We start from the raw sequence: 22,836 nt of genomic DNA, 5'->3' as shown, positions 1-22,836 counted from the left end.
GGTGCAATCTGTTCATAGGGCATGTATTGTATACGTGTGTGCTCAGAGCGTCCAACTCCCTGTGACCCCATGGACTGTAGCCCACCAGGCTCCTCTGTCCAGAGAATTTTCCAGGCAAGAATACTAGAGTGGGTTGCCATTTCCTCCTCCAAGAGATCTTCCCAACCCAGGGATCGAACCTGTGTCTCTTGCATCTCCCTGCACTGGCAGGCAGATTCTTTACCACTGTGCTGCCTGGGAAGTCGGGGATATATATCAAGTTAACATTAAAAATACATTCCAATATACAGTAGGTGCAGACAAATACTGTTTGATTCCACTTATATGAGGTACCTAGAATAGTCAGATTCATAGAGTCAGAAAGTGTCCTGGTAGATGCCAGGGGCCAGGGAGTGGGGCTTGGGGAGGGGTGATGGGGACTTGGGCTTCCCCAGTGGCCCAATGGTAAAGAATCCGCCTGCAATGCAGGAACCACAGGAGCTATGGGTTCGACCTCTGGGTTGGGAAGATCCTCTGGAGGAGGGCATGGCAACCCTCCTCTACAGTATTCTTGCCTGGAGAATCCCATGGACAGAGGAGCCTGGTGGGTTATAGTCCACAGGGTCGCAGAGAGTCAGACGTGACCGAAGTGACTTGACATGCACACACGCATGCACAATGGGGACTTAGTGTTTGATGAGGACAGAGTTTCTGTTTAGGAAGGTGAAAAATTTGGGAGATGGATGATGGTGATAGTTGCACAACGACGGCATGTACTTGGTGCCACTGAACTGTAGAGTTAAATATGGTTAAACTGTTACGCTTTGATAATGTGACTTGTAACCACAGTTGTTCAGTTGCTCAGTCGTGCCCGACTCTCTGCAACCCCATGGACTGCAGCACTCCAGGCTTCCCTGTCCTTCACCATCTCCCAGAGTTTGCTCAAACTCATGCCCATTGAGTCAGTGATGCCATCCAACCATCTCGTCCTCTGTCATCTCCTTCTCCTCCCGCCTTCAGTCTTTCCCAGCATCAGGGGCTTTTCTACAATAAAAAGGATTAAAAAAAAAACAACAACAGTAGAAGTAGCACAGAAGCTGCAGGAAGGCGGAGACCGTGCTCTCGCTCACTGCAGTGATCCTCCAAGGCAGCTCTCAGGAAACACTTGCTGGCCAACAGAAAGAGAAAGAAGACAAGAGAGAGGGGAAGAAAGGGGAGCTCGAGAAATGTAGGAGGGAGGGAGGCATGGATGCAGCGAGCTGTCTGGGGCACACAGGAAGTCGAAGTGACAGGAGATGGTGCTGGTGCGGTTGGGGAGGTACGGTGGAAACGAGGCTCCATGCGGCAAAGCACAGTGTTCACCAGGTCGGGGGCTGATGCTGCAACGGCTGCATTAGCCGGGTCCCGCTCCCGTGTTGCGCCCTAGCACAAATTAAGTTACAGCCTTTAAAATGGGGCTGACAGGTTCCACAGCTGGTCTGCTAGGTCTGCCGAACCTTAATGCAAATATTTTCCCCTCGGGTGATACATATTCATCTGTAACCTTTTCATTATGCTCGCCTGTCCTTCATGCGTGCTCTACCAGGGTTATTTGCAGGAGGAAGTGTAACCAGCGGCAAAGCTGGCTGGTTACACATGTGCGTTTGGTTACAGGCGAGACATGGGATTAGTACTGAGGCCCTGCTACGTGGATGTCCTGGTATTGAACAACTGTGTGGCCTTTTAACTCATGGTGGGAGGAGAAAGCATCTGTTACTGGGCCGTGTCATCATACACAGGCCTGATTCAGCTCCAAGAGTCAGGTGGAGAGGGAAAGGGCTGACATTTGCTCAATGTCCTCCTCATGCCATGCATAAGACTGAAGGGTTTGTAATTAGATTTTTCTAATCCCCATAAAGGCTTCCCTGGTGGCTCAGTGGTAAAAAATCTGTCTGTAATGCAGGAGACTCAGGTTTGATCCCTGGGTCTGGAAGATCCCCTGGAGAGGGAAATAGTAACCCACTCCAGTATTCTTGCCTGGAGAATCCCATGGATAGAGGAGCCTGGCGTGCTATAGTCCATAGGGTCACAAAAGAATTGGACACGACTGAGTGACTAAAAACAGTAACAACCCCAATAGAATTCTATTAGGTGGGTATTAATTGTCCCTATTTCATAGAGAAGTACATGAGGCAGAGAGGTAAGGTGGTTTGCCTAAGAGTACGAAGCTAGTTAATGATGGAGTTGAGATTTGAACTCCAAGGTCTGTCTCAAAGTCTGCATTCTTTCTATAATGCTGTCATTTTCATTTAAGATTAATGAACAGAGTGTTCTCTATTAACTATTGTAAAGTGATGGCATGCCAGGCATTTTCATGCATTGTTTCATTTTATCCTCATAACAATCCCATGAGTTGGGTGTTTTTACTCTCTGCATTTTGCAAATAAGAAAAATGAGGCTTAAACATGTAAACAGCTTGCACAAGGTCTCAGAAATTGATGGAACTAAGATTGAACCCCAGTCTGAGTTTTGCAAACTCTGAGCTCCTAACGCTCCATTCTGTTGCCTTCCTGTGTTGCATGACAAGACCCAGTGTCTTCTCACGTAGGTACCCAAGTGGGGGAAGTCACTGAACAGCAAAGGCCTCTTGGGTGGGTGTCTCCTGTTCCCCACGCACCCCTCTGCCATGCACAGGGAGAGGGTGCAGCCATGCAGCCTACTGGACACCGTTGGAGGGTGATGTCACTGGCTTCTTCAGGACAGGTTTGGGTTCTCCTCTAGGCCCAAATAGCAGACGTGGCTTAGAACCTCCTCTAACACAGGGTTTGGCAGACTTACAGGGAGGACCAGATGGGACACATTTTGGTCTCTGTGGACCGTGTGTCTCTGCCACAGCTGCTCACCTCTCTTGTGCTGGGGGAGCCCCGTGGGTAGTACATAAATGGATGGGTGTAGCTGTGTCCCAGTAAAACTTTATTTTTGAGCACTGAAATTTAAATTTAATATTATCACATGTCACATAATACTCTTTTTTTTCAAATATTGAAACTATAAACACTCTTCTTAGCTGGGAGCCGTACAATAACAGGCAGTGAGCCGGATTTGACCAGAGGGCTATAGGTTGCCAACTCCTGCCCTAGACTTAATCCAGAAAGAATTCCCTCCCAGAGAAGGCTGTTTGCTGTAGAGCTTGAGATAGAAATTAGTTTTCCTGAGTATTATGTGACTTCTTCCAATCAGACTTATTCATTTGTATTAAGAATGGCTTGTTCTTGCCCTCTCCTCTCTCATTGTCTCTGCCTCTGAATCTCTCTTGATGTCTCTCTACCTCTGTCTTTCTCTCTGTCTCTTTCTGAGGGACTCTCATTGAATGTGGAAGTGCTCTTCAGCAGTAAAACAGTTACATCCCCAGCCTGTTAGCATAGAGTGAGTTTACTGAGAGAGGGAGGGTTGGATCTAACTTGGAATTGCGTTCTGGCCATTTCTTTTGTGTGAAGGAGTCCCAGCACCTGCAGCAGGAAGCTCCCAGTCTGGTGGGGAGGGGAGTGTAGGGAGAAGACAGGGAGCTGGAGAGACGAGAGTTCTGTGTTCAGATGCGATGCCGTGGAGGGTCAGGAAGGAAAGGGACACCTGGCTGAGGGTGGACTGAACTTCACGGTGGTGTGGAGAGATCGTCTGAGCAAAGGGGACGGTACCATCTATTGCATACTCAGAAATAATGGTGGGAAATGGGTTGGAATCCTATTGGAAGATTCGAATAGTTCATATTCAAAATTGGCATATTTGAATGCCAACAGGAGGAGTTTGTGATGTCTTAATTGGCAGAAATGTCAGGCTCAGGGGAAGAGTTTTCAAGCCATGGTGGGCCTCAGGTAGAATAGAGGGAGGAGAGAACCTGGATACCTGAAAATGACAGACGGGTAAGGAAGCCATGGAAGCTGGGGAGACGGAAGTAAGGTTCAGGGGTGGGACTGGCGATGACTGACCTTGTTTATTTGGTTGCTACATGATTGACTGACAGTGAACAAAGGTCTAGAAGAGGCGTGACAGAAGTCTGGCACACGTGATAACTCTTCTGTAGCCTGTGCCCATGGCCGGCATCACTAATCAATCACAGAGCTGTTTCCCACTGAGCTTGGACGTGGCCTTATATTCCTGGCCCGGGCAGCTGCTCTCAGAGTGCTAGATGGCATGTATTCACCTGCTCTAAAGCAGGGCTTCTCAAACTACAGCATGCATGTGCCTCACCTGAGGATCCTACAAAATGCAGACTGGGCTTCATTAGATCTTAGGTGGGCCCTGCGAGTCACCATTTCTAACAAGCCCTCAGGTGATGACGATGCTGCTGCTCAGCAGGGAGCACCAATTATAAGCAACGAACCCTGAGCTTAGGGTTACAGACCCAAATACAGACTGTTGCTCTGTGCTCACAAGCTGTGTGACCTTCACCATGTTGTTCAGCTTCTTTGACCTTGATGTCCGTTTCCCTGGAAAGTATGATTAACGTTAACAGTCCTGGTCAGTGGAACTAGAGAGATGAAAGGAGACCGAGGGGAGACATTCTGTGCAATCAATCAAGAGCTACAAATGCATTAGGTGTTACTCTTGTTCATGATAATAGTATGGCAAAGATTAAGGACTATTAATACTAACCAACTGTTAGCAGAGACTGAGCCCTCAGACAGGGTTGCAGCTCTGGTAAGGACCACGGTGACTGCTAAGTGGTCACTAGGACCTAGGATCTTGAGGTTTGTCACTCATTAAAAACTTGGCCCCAGAGGACTGTCCTGGGGGCGCCGGGTCTCAGCTGGGACCTGCTGTGCTCGGAACTGCCCCCCACCCCCGACCAACATGTTGCGAGCTCTTAACTACAGGAATTGCAGACATCCAGTGTTTCACTGTCCAGCCTGTCTTGGATGAACACCCGAGGTTCAAGAATAAGCCAGTGCCTGACCAGATTATAAAGTAAGCCCCTCAGTTCAGGGGAAGGAACGTGGGGAGGAACATTCTGTGGGGCTGCCAAGCAAGCAGAGCTGGTGGGAGGACAGGCCTTGGTACCCTTCTATCTGAGCCCATTTTCCATTTCCTTCCTGGAAGAAGCATCACCCCCATGAGCCCTCTGGGCCCTGCCCCTGGAAGGCTAACACCAGGGGTGGCTGGGAGAATGAGGGTGGGCTCACCCTGTGGTCGGGGAGTCCTCAGGAAGCAGCGACGGGCTTCACTGACTGGGACGTGGAGAGCCTGTTACTCAGGTTGGTCCCGGAGCGGCTCCAGGAATCCACAGCCGGAGAGTGTGGGCAACAGGGGCATGATGCTTGGGCTGAGCACTTTCTCCAGAGGAGCATCTTGTAGGCACTTGTGAAGGTTGTGCACTGACAATGGATGTGTCCGCACTTCGATTTAAGGGTAGGCTAAGGGAGTTCCCCCATGGTTAGGACTCAGTGCCGTCACTGCCGAGGGCCAAAGGTCAATCCCTGCGCAAGGAACTAAGATCCAACAAACCAAAAAATTTAAAATAAAATAAAGGAGGCATTGGAGGTAGCAGCATGAAGACAAGAGTGATCTGTTTAATACCAGAAGCCAAGGTCAGGAATGAGGCGGTGAAGCAGAAGGTCTGTGGGATCTGTGGGCAGCAGGTGCCCACTCCAAGCTGTCTGGCTCACCCCCTGAAGCCCATGTGCCCAGTTTCACACTTTGAGTGCCTTCGGAAAGGCTTCTTCTCTAAGAGGGCCTGTCCAAGCAGGAGCTCAGTTGTGAGAGGAATGCCCTGCTCCTTGGGGGAGAAGTGGTCTCACGCTAGGGAGGTAGGGAAACAGATGTAGCTGCCTGCATCTCAGCCTTCCGCCCCATCTCAGTAAGGCACCCTCGGGCAAGGGGTGACAACCACACAGCCAGCACTGTGCCCTGCTGGCTCTGATGCTAGAAAAGCCCTAGAGATTCAGGAAGACTGATGGAGGGGGGGGGGGGAGGGGGGGAGGGGGGGGTAGCTGGGATACTTAAGCGAATCCTTAGAAGATACCTCTGGGCCATGAGTCTAGGACCTTGGATGTATCCAGATCCTTCCTCGAGATCATAAGAAACAATGGCCCGGGCACCAATATGTGTATTAATGATAGAATTTCAACTTTTGGGGTAACCTGAGGAGTGCTATGTTCTTATGAGGGCATACGACTGATGAGCTTCTAAATCATCTTAGAAGGAAAGCGTGGTTTTAAATGCTACAGCGAGGGCTCTACCAGACCTAGAGTTCACTGCGGAGGGCCTCCCTGGACACTGCGGGGTCAGGTCAGGTTTCACTCTCAGGAGCCTCAGCCTCTTCCTGTCTTTCAGCTTTTACAAATCCAACTATGTGCAGAAGTTCCACTACTCCCGGCCAGTGCGCAGGGGGACCGTCGATCCTGAGAATGAGTTTGCTGTAAGTGTCTCCTCTCCCCTGCAGCAGCCGCGATCATTCCCTGGGCCTCTGTACCAGCAGAGCATGCTCCTGCAGCATCATACTGGGAGGGCCTCTGACCCAAGCCCGCAGGAAGGAGCCTGGCTCTGTTGGTATGACGACACCCACTCGCCAGGCTCTTCTGTTGGGTTTGTCGTCTCATTTCTTGAGCCTCTCCACTCTCCGTGTACTCCAGGCCTGGCGAGAGCCCCTGTCAGCCTCAGGGAGTTCACAGTCCCCGGTGTCCCTGTGTTTCCCAGGACCTGTCTGATATTCCCCAGGGCCAAGGCTGGCACAAGGAGCCAGCTCCAAGTCTCCCTCAGCTCTTTCCCTGCAACTGTGATTATTCGTATTTGGCGGTGGGGGGGGCGGGGGGGGTGGCCCTCTGCCCCTTTAAGAATATGATGATTGATTGCTATACAGACACACCCAGAAAATGCAGGTGAATGCATTCAATTGTGCCTAAAAATTATGCCTGTTCAGAGACCCAGGTTAAAACATACTGGACCTGAATCTAGGGAAAATGTAAACTTCACATTGGGAAAGGATTCTTCAGGGTAAAATGGGAGTGTGTTTCTGGATCTTGTAATCTTTTATTCCGATTCCGGCTGGATAGGAGGCCTGGGGGCCTGGCTAGGTCCCACCTCTGCTGCTCAGGTTTCATAAGTGTGTTGCTTTCCTGCCCCTGCCCCCTCCAACGGGACAGTCGATGTGGATCGAGAGGACCTCCTTCGTGACCGCGTACAAGCTTCCTGGCATCCTGCGCTGGTTTGAGGTGGTCCACATGTCCCAGGTGAGTCTGCCGGCCTCAGGAGTCTCCTGGGACCGGGAGAGGGAAATGCGTTTGTTAAAAGCCGCTGCAGAAAGGAAAAGTGAAAAAGTGTTAGTTGCTCAGTCATGTCCAACTCTTTGCGACCTTATGGACTGTAGCCCGCCAGGCTCCTCTGTCCATGGGATTCTCCAGGCAAGAATACTGGAGTGGGTTGCCATTCCTTTCTCTAGGGGATCTTCCTGACCCAGGAATTGAACCCAGGTCTCCTGCATTGCAGGCGGATTCTTTACTGTCTGAGCCACCAGGCAAGACTCTAGGAATTCCAGTGCAGGAAGGGAAGCATCATCTGGTTTTCCTGCTTTTTTCCCTGGAAAATGAAAGGTACCATAGAATCCAGTAATAAACCGAGGAGCGGGGAGCTTCTGTGGCTGGTACAGGTGAAGCAGAGGGCCTGGAATTCCATGGCCTCGTGTCCTCCGCCACAGCAGTTGTTTGGGAGCCCTTTGCAGAATCCCACTCTGAACTCGTTTTAGAGAAGGATGAACTAAAGCTCGGAGAAAGGAAATCGTGCAGAGGCAAAGCTCTGACTACAATGCAAATGTGTAAACTCCATGTATTTGCTCCACATATAGCATGCATTTTGCTTCTTAACTCACTTCAGGGTCTCTATGTTCTCAGATAGCTAAGGATCTTGCAGCTCCCAGCATGCAAAGGGAAGACTAGGGAAACTTGAGAAGCAGGGACGTATTCAGGATATCTTACTCACTTATTCATTCAGCAAATGCTTGAGTTCCTAACACATGTCAGGCACCTGGAGATTTTACAGTGAAGCTTACATTCTAGTGGTGAAGACACTAAAAAAGTCTGAGTAAATATATACTATGTCAGGTGGAGAAAACTAGTCTGGAGAAAAATAAAAGAGAAAGGTAATGAATGGGGTTATTTTAAACAGCATGGAGAGAGAAAGTCTTCTGGCTAAATGCCTTTTGAGCAAAAGCGTGGAGGAAGTGAGGGAGTGATCTATGCAAATATCCAAGAGAATCACCTTCTAGCAGAGAGAACAGCAGGTGCAGAGGCCCTGGGGCAGAACGAGCTTGCGTCTGAATCAGAGGGAGGAGTGGCAGCAGTCTGCCAGCAGGTCGTGTAGGACCTTGTAGGCACCATAAGGTCTCAGGCTTTTCCACTGGGTGAACGGGAGCTGCACGCACAGGAGGGACACGGTCTGACTGACATTTCCAGTGCTGTTTTATCAGCACTGAAACCATCCCGCTTCAGCCCTTAAAGCCCACACGCCCAGCAGCCAGGTGACCCTCCAATCTCCTTTACACAGGCGTGGCCCAGACCTTAGGAAAATATAACAACGATGATAATATCAGCAGACATTACTGAGCGTGTGCTAAACTGTTCATAGGTGTGACCTCATTTAAACCTCTCCACAAGTGCAAGGTAGATATTATTATTCTTCTATTTTATATATGAGGAAACCCAGGTACTGAGTGAGTTAGTGGATTGTTCAAGGTTAGTAAAAGGTTTGAGACTTTTACTGATGAGGTTTGAGACTTCCCTGGTCATCCAGTGGCTAAGACTACATGCTCCCCGTGCGGGGGGGCCTGGGTTCGATGCCTGGTCAGGGAACTAGAGCCCATGTGCCTGCCGCAACTAGGAGTTCACACGCCACAACTATGATTGAACATCCGAAGTGTTGAAACTAAGACCCAGCACAGCCAGAAATAAATAAACTGAATTTTTTTTTTTTAATAAAAGAGGTGAAGTTTGACTTTAACTTCTCATATCAGGCATCTGGATAAAATCACTCTCTCGTCCTCAATGTGTCCCCAGCCCACCCCAGAGTTAGTGCCCTGGAGAGGAAGAAACAACACGTGACCTTTATTCAGGGGACACAGTGGTGGGTGATAAGCTTAGACAAGTGTTGCAGGAGCTGTGTCAAGGGCTTTATAGCATTATTCTATTTAATCCCACAAAACCCTGTGAAGTACGCTGTTATGTTAATCCCATTTTTGAGGTGAAGAATTGGAAACTTTCCACTAAGCTGTGGTCTCTACCCGTTGACCCTGGCCGTGCCCTCTCCTCTGGTGGGCTCAGAGAGGTGCCTCTGTTCGTCACTGTCCCCACAGGGCTGTCAGCAAACTGAGGGGATCCCTGCCTGCCCTCCCTGCATGCCCCGGCCCCCTCTGCCAGGGTATCTCACCTCCTGATGGACAACATACCTTGCCTGTATGTTTATTTTTAATATCTATAATTTTGCATACAGTAACATTAGAATATAAGCTCCACTAGGCTGAGGGCTCCAGGAAGACAGGTTTTTGTCCATTTTGTTCTTGGCCATGTCTCTTGAGTGCAAAGAATAGTCCCAGATACATAATTTGTGCTCAAGAATAGTTATTAAGTAAATTCATCAACCCGTCACTCAATTAATATGCAGAAGCCTATAATATCTGAAGTGGTTACTTTATGAACTCATGATTCTGAAATTAGGAAGGAAATAGTCAACCTTGACTGATACCCCCCTGATAGAAGTGGTTGGGAAAGCCTCCAAAAAGTTGACCAGAGGAAATTTATCTCTATTAACCTCCCTCCGTTGAGTTACTGATAATTAAGGATGTTTCGGACGCAAAAATTTGATGCCTGCTGAGTGAATCCCTCTCCAGACGTTTGTTTTTGTGTTACAGAATTTGTGTCTTGTTCTTGGTGGTTTCTTTCATGAACCGTCATGACTATAGTACGGTTTGTGTGGAGGGGTGTTTTCTGATGGGATTCAAGTGTAAGTCTTGCTTATTGAGAGTTCTTTCCTTGTTCTTGGTCCTGAGAATATTTAATCTTCACAAGAAGTTCTGAGCTGGGGATCAGAGGCCCAAATTCAACCTACTTATTAAGAGGCTATATGGTGTTGGACAAACACAGTGTATCTCTGGCCTTAGTTTTCATCATCTGTAAAAATAGACATGAAAAAACTATGGAAATTCTCTGGCTGCCCACCCTCTCACTGCCAAGGGCCCAGGTTCAGTTCCTCATCATGGAACGAAAACCCCACAAGACACAGTGTGGCCGAAAAAAAAATATAAAACTATGGAGTTTCCGAGTTGAAAGACACTCTGAAGGTCATTTAATCCAAGAGCTACAAATCTAAATACCTTCAGAGCCCAAGAAGAGACTGTAAATATGAGAAATGGTCACATTAAGACAACAGGCAGTGGGAGAAGCTGCAGCAAGCTCCTTCAGGCTGAATTAATTTCTAAAAACATTAGAACTCATGTGCTGGCTAAATGACAGGCCCAGGCCCAGTTTGACCTACAGATCTCCAGTGTGCAAACCCTTCCCTAGTTTCCATCCATTGGAATTATTTTGCACATGAAAAAGCTAAAGCCTGAAGATGGAACTTGAACTGCCCCAGTGATCAGTGGCAGATGTAAGTTGTAATAATAATGCTTATCTCATGCAGCTCAGAGGATTCCTAAGACAGACCCTGGGCCGTGGGTCGCAGCTTGTAGAACACGGGCCGCTGCCCCCCCCCAGGCTGAGCAGCCTTCCCCTCCAGCTCCCCTTTGCGTGTGTATGTGTGTGCATGCACATGTGTGTGCATGAGTGACAGAGAGTGGCAGTGACACACAGAGACAGCCTACTCGCAGGACCTTTGAGGAGATGGCCATCTTCAAAAATGTCCAGAGACAAGGAAAGTGGGTGAGGAGGCTAGGCTTTCCCAGGGATTTAGGGAACTCGTTTAAAATTGTGGCTGTGAGTGCCGGGTCTGCCCCTCTCGTACACTCAACAGTGACAGTAACTAGCCGATGCACTTTGTAAAGAGCGCTGCTGTGAGTCAAGTGTCATATTATCTCAACTACTCTTTGCCGTGTACTCATGAGGCAGGCCCTGTAACACCACCGTTTCAACAGACCACACCACTTAGGGCCCCCTCCTCCAGGAAGGCTTCTCAGGTTTCCTGACCATTCCCTCCAGCCCCCACCCGCCCTGCCAGTGAGTCTTCCCTTCTTAGGACGGATGCTGTTCCTTGTCCTAATGTCTACAAGAGGTAATAATAGTAGCCATCAGCTACTTTTTGTAGTAGATTTTCTCATTTTACCAAAGAGTCAACTGAGGCTTGGAAAGTTTAGGAAACTTGCTGAAGGTCACACAGATAGAAAAACCGGCTGAGGTTTGCACTCCTTTTTAATTTGCTTAGTTTAGTTCCGGGGTCAGGAAGCTATGGCCTATGAGCCAGACCCCACCTGCGTTTATTTTGCTAAGTAGTTTCATTGGACCAACCATGCTCACTGACGCTCACACTGCTTGTAGCTGGTTTCTTCCTACAATGACAGTGTTGAGTTGTTGCCACAGACAGCATCTGGCTCTGTCACAGAGAAAGTTTGAAGACTTCTTATTTCCTATTTTGCCTAGATCCTATGCTCACGGGAACCACGGTTTTGCCAGTTAGCGCCTAATGCCACTCTGCTGTGCTGTGTTCAGTCCTTCAGCGGTGTCTGACTTTGAGACCCCATGGACTGCAGCCCGCCAGGCTCCTCTGTCCATGGGATTTCCCAGGCCGAGAATACTGGAGTGGGTTGCCCTTTCCTCCTCCAGAGGATCTTCCTGACCCCAGGGTTGAACCCTTGTCTCTTGCATCTCCTGAAGTGGCAGGCAGATTCTTTACCACTGTGCCACCTGGGAAACCCAGCGTTCTATTTATCTTGCTTTTTAAGAGGTATTGAAAGGGTATTTAGTTTTATCTCCCAACTAAACGAAGCCTATGTTGGAGCAGTGACCCCGCATATAACAAGTCTCGGGACCTGATGTGGGCCCGGCTGGTGATTGTATCATCAGCTGCTCTGGCCTCCAGCTCAGGGCTCACACATGGTGGGTGCACATCCAGGGCCTCATGGGTTGAGTGGGAGTGTCTCTCACCAGGTAATAAGAGGAAAAAGCCTCCTTGGAGCACATCCAACCACTGAAACCCCAAAGAGTGCCTGCTACTGCCTACTTCATTTCCCCAGGGAAATCTTTTTCTCACTAAGCAGAAATTCAGCTTGTCACATCCCCAGACAGCAGACGGCCCCCAGGGCTCAGTAATTACCATGGGAGCCTGCTACAGCCCCTTGGGGAACATTGCTTCATTTGAATTCCAATCCCAAAGGAAATCAATCCCAATAATTATACCTGTTTTTAAAGCAGCCTGCTCAGGCCCTTTCTTCTTGGTGATCTTGTTTTCAATAGACCACAATTAGCCCTCTGGAGAATGCCATCGAAACCATGTCCACCGCCAATGAGAAGATCCTGATGATGATAAACCAGTATCAGAGTGACGAGACCCTCCCCATTAACCCGCTCTCCATGCTCCTGAATGGGATCGTGGACCCTGCTGTCATGGGAGGGTTCGCCAAGTATGAGAAGGTGAGGGGTCCCCTCTCCTGGACGGGACAGGGCGGTGGCAGGAGGGTCCCGGGCAGAGAGCTGCTGCCACTCATCTCATGCAGCCATCTGTCCCTCAGAAGGGCACGGCAGGTGTTCGGGCCTCAGGCGCCCCCAGAGTTCCCACAGCCTGACCCTCATCTGCTTCCCTCCCTCCATGCTGCGCTCTGTGTGGTGCAGGAAGGAGCAGCGTTCATAGGCGTCTCCTATCCCGCTGGGCACATCCAGGTGCCTCTGTCAAAGAGAAACTCTGGGATGACCATAATCCAGACCAGGAAAGTCAGGATCCACCAGTCAAAGTCCACACCACTTGTGGAAAGTCATCTCTTCTACAGATGATGGAAATGACCCCTACAAATGGGAAGAAGTGAAACCCAGAATCTGTGAAAATCCAGAAGGGATGGGAGATCAACTCCAAAGAGGGAGTTATTATCTAGATATTTTGGTCATAAGGTCCCTCTAGAAATCCGCACACGTTTCGGCCACAGATTTCATTTTTGAGCCTCATGGTGTCCATGGCAAAAAGGGAAAGGCCATCGGTTATAGGAGTCACATTTTCCACTGAAGGAAAATAATTACTCAGTAAGCGGGGGTGGGGTGTGGGTTGGGGCACAGCTTTTTCCAGCACTGAGATAGAATAGAAAGTTTTCTTTGGTTTTCACCTAAGCCATACATTAATGGGATGCTGAGGGAAAAATTGTCAACTCATTCTCAAAACTCTCATGATGAATTTGTTATTAACTTTTCTATGTCGTCCATTGAGGTAAGACTAAGAAGACGACACAACAGTATAATTCAAGGACAGTAATTCCAGTCAGTCCTTCCGGTTACCCTTGGATACCCCGTACAGTCATCACTGGTAACCTTCTGTACATCCTTGAGGGGTAATAAGACACGTCTGTGTGTATGTACACGCACTGAGCACATGAGCCCAGAAAGAGCCGGGCTGCCAAGGTCCCACACCATAGGGAGGTGAACTGGAAAGTCCGTCGGGTGAAATTCCTTACTGAGGTTTTTCCCATGGGACGATGCGTTGAACTGCAGCAGAAACTCCTGCAAGATTTCCTGACACATGGTTGCCGCCACCCCATCCCAACCCCAGAGGTTCTGATTCAGTCAGCCTGGGTGGAGTTTGTTCAAAGGTGATGCTACTGGTCTGGAGACCCCCCCCCACCTCCATCTAACAACTGTTTCCCTGGGGTTTGTTTGTGACCCTTTCCCAGTGGATACTGATCTACGCCCTGGGAATAGGCGACATGAGTCTCTGAGCTCCCTGACTGCTGCCCATCTACATAGCAGTGGCCTCACTCCTGCCCCTTTCAGACGGAACCCTCTCCCAGTGCCAGATGCGTTGTGGGGTTCATGCCAAAGGCACAGGAAACCCCCGATGTCTTGTCTGTCCCCCCAGGCTTTCTTCACTGAGGAGTACACCCGGGAGCACCCAGAGGACCAGGACAAGCTGACACGCCTCAAGGACCTGATCGCCTGGCAGGTACAGCAGAGCTGGCCTGGGGAGCCCCCTCCTCTGCCCTTCCTGGCCGGCTTGCCCTCCGCTGGCCCCTGGCGGGTATGGCCTAGCTTTACTTGTTCTCCTGCCCCTTGGCTTTGGACCTTTCTTCTGACTCTGTCTTCACCTGGGCAGGCTCATCCTGGAAGTGGGGTGCCTCGGGGCACTGTGCGGGGTGCTGCGCTGCTGCGTGTTGCTAGGGCTGCTCTGTTGCGTGTTGAATTCAGGAGGCGGCCTCTCCCAGTGGGACCCAAATGAAATCCAGGCTCCCACACACCTCCCACCACCACCCCTGCACCCAGCACCCACCAATCAGATAACGGGAGACTCCAGCCCCCACCCCCACCTCCCCTCCTTCTACAGCTGACCCAGTTTATCACAGTTAATGCTCAGATGGATACCAGGTTTCAAAAATAATCGAGGCCTTGGTTTGGTTGGCAGGGTCAAAGGCCTTAGCACCTGCCCTCCACACAAGCTGCTCAGCCCCTGGCAGTCCAGCCCCAGGCCTCGGACAGACTGTTCTTCCTGCCTGCTCTCCCCTGCTCCCTGCGTGTCTTTCATCCATCTGTCCCCTCCCTGCACCCCATCGCCCCCATTGCTTCCCTCCGCGTCTCCTCTCTGTCTCACTCTGCACCGCCCTCTGTATTTCTCTCCTGACGAGCTCTCTGCTTCCCCCTCCTGTCTCTGACTCGGGCCTCACTCTGCCGCCCCCCTCACACCTCACTCCTGGCTCTGCATCCCTTCTGCTTCTCTCTCCACTGTCCTTCCTCCTTCTCCGCTTTTTCTCTGGCTCCCTCTCCTGGGTTTTCTCTCCCTCCGTCTCTTTCCCACTCCCTGGAGAAGAAACGATCCACAGACCCCTCCCCAGAGGTGTTCAAATGACCAGGCTCCCAGTCTGGGCCTGCAGCACCCCCTCCCCAACACCTCCCTGCTCTCCACGGACCACCCAGGACCCAGGGTGAGCTCCAGAGGGCGCGCTGGGGGGTGGCAAGCAGGGCCAGCCCTCCCTTCTTGCCAGTCACAGAGCAAAGAAAGGTGAGCTGTTGTGGTGGGGAGTTTTTGCGACTCGAGGGAAATCAGGAATGTGAAGCGTTGGGTGCAGCCTCTTTTCTTAAAATAAGAATTCCTAATTCAGGTCCTTCTCTGCCTCTGCCAATTTATGCAAAGTGAGGCCTTAAAATGAACCGCCAAGGGCTGTGTGGTGCACTCTCCTAGGTGCACTCTGTGTGTCCGCAATTTTCTCTCCCTCCTTACCTTGTGCCACTTGTGAAACCCAGTCATCCCCAAGGGCCCAGCTCTGGAGGTCACCGTGTCGTTTAATGCTCAAGTGATGATCCCACCCTCCCCATGCCCAAGCTTGGGAAGCAGACCTTGGTTGGTTTCCTGCTTCCATTCTTTCTGGGGCACCCCAAGGAGGGCGAAAACGTCACTCAAATTTGTCTGGTTGTCGGGTGTCAGTCTCAGTCCGTGTTGCTGCCCTGGCCTCTCTGCTGGGCGTGCCTTATCCCCCGGGAGGGGACTCTCTGGGCCGTATCTGTTGCACCCAAAGTATGGCCTGGACTGTGGCCTCACAGTGCGGCTGATACCAGGCTGTGCCTTCTAAGGACATTTTCCCAAAGAAGTGAAGTGAAGTGAAGTCGCTCAGTTGTGTCCGACTCCATTAATAAAGGGACACCACAAGCAAAGAAGGGAGACTAAAAGCACGTGTTGGATGTTACAGCCTCTAAGAGCCCTTGGCCAGGCCTCCTCCAACAGCATCCCCTAGTGGAGAGCGCGTGCCCTCGCCTTAGCACCAGCCCCACCTCCTCTGCCACATTGCTGACGGAAGCCCACCAAAGGGGATTGCCCTGGACCACATCCCTCCCACTCAGAGGCTAGCATCCTAAATACTCGAAAGACACTGGCCTGCTCAGGGTGAAAGTGGCCTTTCTAACATTACACACAGCAGATTATTCTTCCTCCTTCATTTCTTTCCATTCATTCTTGCAACTTATATAATATACATTGAGCTCCAACTGTGTGCCAGGCTTGGACCCACTCCCTGCCTCCCCTCTTGAAGCTTAATTATAGATTGGCTCTTGGTTTGGCAAAGTCAAATTCACTTTGGATTTTCTCAAAACACAAGATCCTTAGAGTTCAAAGAGAGCTGTACCTGTACCTCTAGCAACACACCAGGAGCTAGAAGGGCACAGTATATGATGGGTTTACGGTTTCATGGATTTCAAGATTGAGCGCTTAATTTTTTTCTTTGTAAAGATTTTTCTCTATATTTGTTGGCATGGAAAGATGTCTATAGTACATTCTTCTTGTAAACATGTTATGAAGCATTACATACAGAGAAGTAGGCACAACAAAAATACTCAGCACATGGATTTATCACAATGTACACCCGTGTGACCACCCCCAGATGAAGACCCAGAATCCCTCTAGCACACGGACGCCTCTCCCGTGCCTTCCTGTGGTCACTGCCAGCTCTCCCCAAGGTTGCCCATTATCCTGCCTTTACAGTAACCATTTACTTGCTTTTTAACAATAGTTTTTAACCATCCAAGCGCTCATTTCTAAACTTTTCCTGATTTTTGACCTCTATATAAATGGAATCGCACAGTAAGCAATCTTCTGTGTCTAACATTTTGTTTAAAGTTATGTTTTTAAATTGATTAATTTTATTATACAAGGCCATTATTTATTCATTTTTATTGATGTATGTCTATGCAGCTGGACTGCATAACTATGCCAAAAAATGTTGTGTTGTTTTGTTTTTTAACTGATGGAGATTTGGGGTGATTTCAGTTTGAGGCTATTTCAAATAGTTCTGTTCTGAACATCTTCGTATATTTTTTTAGCACAAACATGGTCAATTTCTGTCAGGTATATACCTAGCTATGGAGTGGCTTGGTTATAATATATGGGAATATCTGGCTTTAATCAGTTCAGTTCAGTTGCTCAGTTGTGTCTGACTCTCTATGACCCCATGGACTGCAGCATACCAGGCCTCCCTGTCCTTCACCAACTCCTGGAGTTTGCCCAAACTGATGTCCATGGAGCCAGTGATGCCATCCAACCATCTCATCCTCTGTCATCCACTTCTCCTCCCGCCTTCAATCTTTCCAGCATCAGGGTCTTTTCCAGTGAGTCTGTTCTTCACATCAGGTGGCCAAAGTATTGGAGTTTCAGCTTCAGCATCAGTCCTTCCAGTGAATATTCAAGACTGCTTTCCTTTAGGATGGACTGGTTGGATCTCCTTGCAGTCCAAGGGGCTCTCAAGAGTCTTCTCCAACATCACAGTTCAAAAGCATCAATTCTTTGGCGCTCAGCTGGCTTTAATAGATAATGGCAAACTTCTATAGATTAGTTTTGCCTGTTTCTGAACGTCATAAAAATGGTATTAGACAGTATGTGTTGCTGTGTGTCTGGCTGCTTTTTTTTCAGTGTAATGTCTGAGATTCATCCAGGCTGCTGTATGCAGGAGCAGTTTCTTTTTTGTTTCCAAGTGTTCACCATTGTGTGACTGTAGCAATATACCGGTGACATACCCGTGTGTCTCGCACTCTCCTGCCGGCGGCGGGTCGTTTCGGGCTTTGCACAGTGTGGAAGCAGTTGTGTGAACGTTCTTGCTCGTGTCTCGTGATGAGCAGCAGCGCTCAGTGCACTCACTCCGTCCAGCAGCGGGAGTGCTGGGCCACAGGTTCATCTGTGGTCTGACTGGATACTGAGAAACAGTTTCCCGAAGTCGCTGAGCCAAGTTACACCCCCACCAACAGCTTCTGTGAGCCCGAATCGCTCCACGTCCCACTGACACATCACGCTGCGATTCTTTACCTTTAGTCTCTCTGCTGGCTGTGAGGGTATCTCAGTTTAGTTCTTTTTTTTTTTTTTTCTCAGTTTAGTTTTAATTTGCGTTTCCTTTCGCGAGCAATGGCGCTCATCGCATTGTCCTGTGTTTATTGGCTAATTGAATAACCTTTCTGTGAAATGTTTGTTCAGATCTTTTACTTATTTTACTAACTGAATTGCCTTTTGTTAATAATTCATAACAGTTTATATATATTCTGGATATGACTTCTTTGTCAAATACATGTCTTTGACACACTGTAGTCTGACACATTGTAGATACCTTTGTTCAGTCTGCGGCTTGTCTGTTTACTTTCTCAGTGTTATGTATTTTTGAAGAACAGCAGTTTGTAGCTTTCATGAGGTCCAATTTATGAAATTCTTAATGATTATCACTTTTGTGTGCACTTGAAGACTGACCCCCCCAAGATCATGATGATATTCTGCTGTTTTTTGGGACATGCTCTGGCTTCGTGCTGAAGTCTTACGTATGTGATTGATTTCGACTGACAAAAAGTAAGGGGTCTGTTAGTCTTCTATACAGATTTCTGACCACTCCAGCACCATTTGTTCTGAAGGCGATTTCCCCCCCTTTGACATAAACTGATCGCATGCGTGCCAGCCTGTCTCTGGACTTGCTGTTCTCTCCCGGCGGTCTGTTACTCCATGCTTGCACCAGTTCCACTCTCCTCCTAATCACTGAGCTTTATAGTCAGCCTTGAGATCTAGCAGTGACAGAGCTTCCATTTCTTTTTCAAATTTGTCTTGCTCTTCCTTTTCCTTCATATTTCCATGTAAGTTTTTAAATCCGCTTGCCAATTTTTAAACACCCCCCCAAACACAGAGATTCTGATTAAAATATATTACATATATAAACTAATTTGAGAATTTTTGCTTCATGATATTGACTCTTCTGATACAGGAACATGGGATCTCTGTCCTTTTCTTTAGTTCTTTAACTTCACTCAGCAAGTTTTGTCGTTTTCATAGTAAAAATATTTCACATTTTTATTAGACTTGTTTTTAGGGATTTGATATCTTTTAACTATTAAAAATAGGATTGCTTTTAAACTTTTTTCTTTTTGTCTGTCAGTATAATTACATTTTTTAACATGTTTACATTGTATCCAGTAATCCTACCAAATTCACTTAGTTTCTTTTCGATGTTTTACAGATACAATCATGGCATCTCTAATATAAAATGTTTTACTCATTCTGTTCCAGTCTTGTACAGTTTAGTTATTTTTCTTGCCTCTTTGCACTGATAAGTATAAGAAGAGAGAGAGGACATCTGTCTCCCACATCAGGGCAAGGGTCAATATCTCACAGAGTGGGGTGTTTTAAAGATGATGTCCCACTCAGTGCTTAGTTTGCTACTTTGTCATGAATGCATTTTTAATTTATCAAGTACCTTTTATGTATCTATTGAGATACATTATGTATCTATTGAGATACATATCTATTGTTTCTTCATTATCCCGCTAATTCAGTGAATTATTTTAGTTGATTTTTGAATATTAAACCAACCTTGCATGTATGACATAAACCCCACTTGGGTATAATACATTATCATTTTTATATATTACTAGATTTTATTTGAAAATATGTTCTTCAGGATTTTTGTATCTATGCTCAAAAGAGATATTAACCTATAATTTTCATTTCTTATAATAGTCTTATTCAATTTTTATAACAGTTATCCTGGTCTCAAGAAATAAGTTGAAAATTATTCCCCGTGTAAAATCCTTTCTGAAGAGTTTCTATAAAGTTAGCATTTATTTATCCTCTAAATGTTTGCTAGAATTTGTCTGCGAAGCCACACAGGCCAAGAATGGTTTAAAGTATGTATTTAATTTAATACTTCTCAGATTTCCTGTTTCTTTTGTGTCCTTTTTGGTAAACGGTATTTTTCTAACAATTTGTCCATTTCATCCAAATATTAAATTTATTAACATAAACTTTTTTATAATATCCTCTTATGACTTTCTATGATCTTATACTTCCTATAGTGACACTCCTTTTTAAAATTTTGATGTTGGTTATGGTACCTGTTGGCATCTTTTTGATTAGCCCTGTAAGGGGTTGATCAGTTTTAAAGAACCCGCTTTTGGATTTGTCAATCCTCTGTGTTCTCAGTTTGTTTCCTTTTTCATTCATGTTTACTCTTACTTTTATTATTTCCTTCCTTTTGCCCTTTCTGGGTTTAATTTGCTGCTCTTCTACTAACATCTTGGGATGGATGCTTAGCTAATTGATTTTCTATCTTTTCTAAAATGTATTAATAAAATTAAAACTATACATTTATCTCCACTTACAACACTATCTCAGTAGTTTTAATGCAGTATTTCCATTATCATTCCTTTCTTTTTTTTTTAATTTTAAATTTTATTTTATTTTTTAAACTTTACAAAATTCTATTAGTTTTGCCAAATATCAAAATGAATCCGCCACAGGTATACATGTGTTCCCCATCCTGAACCCTCCTCCCTCCTCCCTCCCCATACCATCCCTCTGGGTCATCCCAGTGCACTAGCCCCAAGCATCCAATATCGTGCATCGAACCTGGACTGGCAACTCGTTTCATATCTTTTTCTGTTTAATGGATAGAAAACGTTTTCTTAATTTGTACATTAATTATTTTTTAAATAATGTTTTCTTAGGCGCTCTTGTTTCTGTGTCTTCCAGGTTAATCCATTCGTGCTTCCTTTCCTCCCTTCTCCCCCACCTCTTTCCTTCCTCTTCGGTGTTTGCTTGCTCTCCTGTCTTTTGTTTCTGATCACTGTCTTTCACACTGAAGAGTTTCCTTCAATACCTGGTGATCCTTGGCAATCTGTTCCTAGTTAAGAGTGGGGGCACTCAAAAGCTGAATGAATATCTCTGCGCATGAGAGAAAGCCTTGTCACCTGGATGGCATTACATACGTAACTGAGTAATCCACACACGTCTGGGTGATTCACTTTCTCCAGGACAGATGCTTTGAGCTATTGCCTGCAAAGGAACTCCTGGCTTCTGTGCTGCTGGCAATTTGGAGACAGAAAAATGAAGGTCTCACCTTTATCAGTATGCAGACTTTTCCTCAACCCCCTGTTTCCTGTCTGGCTCCTCATCCCGGCCCTCTGTTGTGCCTGGTACCCCTTAGCTCGATGCTCTTTGTTCTAATCATTCGAGAGGATAAGCTCCTGCTTCTTGAGGAAATGAGAAAATATGACACAGTACCAGATGAAGCTGCAGGGACCTGGCCATCCAGCTGCTCCTGTCACAGAATTTCAATCCATCCCTGTTTTCAGCCTCTCAGCCCACTCTAGCCTTTCTGAGCTGCCAGGGGCCTCTAACCCCTGCGCCCTTCCTGGCTTCCCAGAGCAGATTGTCCCCTTACCACACCTCCCCCTCTGTCCTGGAAGGTCACTTACCATCCTCCACCCACCTTCCACCTGACATGTTCTGGGCCAGGTTCATACGTGTCTCCTGGCCTCACTGAATTTCAGTCTCTCCTTCACTTTGCCATTTGGCGGAGTACTCCAAGAGAAGGAGGCAGAAATGTCTTGGGGTCATCACCATCATCAAAGCATTTTTTTTCTCCAAAGTGATCAGTATTGTACTCCTTGCAGCCTCATTATGCTTCCCTGAGATCACACTACTAAGTTTTCAGCTGTTCTCAGCGCACGGCGGCCACTGTGGCTTGGCTTCTATCCTTGTATCTACCGTTCACGCAGTGTGGATTGACCTCCTCTGCTGATAAATGAGGGCTTGACTGCCTCACATGACTCATCTCTTCCCCCCTCATCTTCCCAGGGCTTATACATCACTTTAAAAATATTCCATTCCCTGGTGGCTCAGACAGTTAAGAATCTGCCCTCAATGCAGGAGACCCGGGTTCGATCCCTGGGTCAGGAAGATCCCCTGGCAAATGGAATGGCAACCACTCCACTATTATTGCCTGGAGGATTCCATGGACAGAGGAGCCTGGTGGGCTACAGTCCATGGGGTCGCAAAGAGTTGGACTAATTGAGTGACCAACTTTCACTTTAAAAGTCCCCTATTGGCTCCTTAGCTCCATGATATGAACACTCAGCTGTCTTTCTTCAGTCTTATCACCGGATACATGTTGTAAGATCAGGTTGTGCCCACGCCTTTTCTGCTTAGCCCTTCCCTTCTCCTACTTCCCAGTCTCTGAACAGTCACACTCTATTTGCATCTCCAAGAACTTCTTGGACAAGGGTTTAAGTCAAAGCAACAGAGATCCCACTCCTCTGGTCTCACACTCTGCCCCTCAGTAGATGCCACCAGATGCAGACTTTCCCTAACATGCAGCCTCTAATGGGAGGGAGCGGGAGGAGAGGGTGCAACCCTTCCATGAGGCAAGACAGCCAGAGGTCTTTCTCCTAGAAATCTTATTTTCAGAGCAAACCTCAAGGATGCAATGTTCCCATTTCCCAGGGTTGGTCACCCCAGCTGAAGGTTGTTGAGACCCTAAAGCCCTCAGCAATTTCTCAGCGGGTGGACTTGACTTCTGCCCCCTCTGTGAAGCCAGGTGGCCAACCTCTGGCTCATTGTTTACCACTTTTCTCCCCAGATCCCCTTCCTGGGAGCTGGCATTAAGATCCACGAGAGAAGGGTGTCAGAAAATCTGCGGCCTTTCCACGACCGGATGGAGGAATGTTTCAAGAACCTGAAAGTGAAGGTGGAGAAGGAATATGGTGTCAGAGAGATGGTACGGCTGGTCCCCAAGGCCAGGGAGGGTGAAATGGGTGGGATGGGGCAGGGAGAACGAAGAGACCAGAGCAAAGGAGCCTGCCCTTGAGAGGGACCTGAGAACCAGCAGTGTCAGAGCCAACCCAGGGACCTTTTGGGAAACTTGGTCCCTTAAAAGTCATTGCAGATAAATTCCAGTTATAAATTGAGTCCTGAACA

The 22,836-nt window shown here is 47.7% G+C and overlaps 1 protein-coding gene across 2 annotated transcripts in view; it reads left to right on the top strand.

The window, feature by feature from the left end:
- DOCK2 (dedicator of cytokinesis 2) overlaps positions 1–22,836 on the top strand; it is a 458,684-nt gene that overhangs the window by 426,092 nt on the left and 9,756 nt on the right. For both annotated transcript variants that reach the window (XM_086362249.1, XM_086362250.1), the window contains 6 exons: positions 4,842–4,923; positions 6,289–6,373; positions 7,098–7,184; positions 12,390–12,566; positions 13,993–14,076; positions 22,499–22,636. In XM_086362249.1, the coding sequence (XP_086218375.1) occupies positions 4,842–4,923; positions 6,289–6,373; positions 7,098–7,184; positions 12,390–12,566; positions 13,993–14,076; positions 22,499–22,636 (653 nt within the window). The remainder of the gene's footprint in view (positions 1–4,841; positions 4,924–6,288; positions 6,374–7,097; positions 7,185–12,389; positions 12,567–13,992; positions 14,077–22,498; positions 22,637–22,836) is intronic.

The sequence above is a fragment of the Bos grunniens genome, chromosome 20 (assembly GCF_055505025.1).
Source record: "Bos grunniens cultivar Pamir isolate PY7600 chromosome 20, Bosgru_T2T1.0, whole genome shotgun sequence".
Classification (NCBI taxonomy): Eukaryota; Metazoa; Chordata; class Mammalia; order Artiodactyla; family Bovidae; genus Bos; species Bos grunniens.
This window is presented reverse-complemented; position numbering and strand designations above follow the sequence as displayed.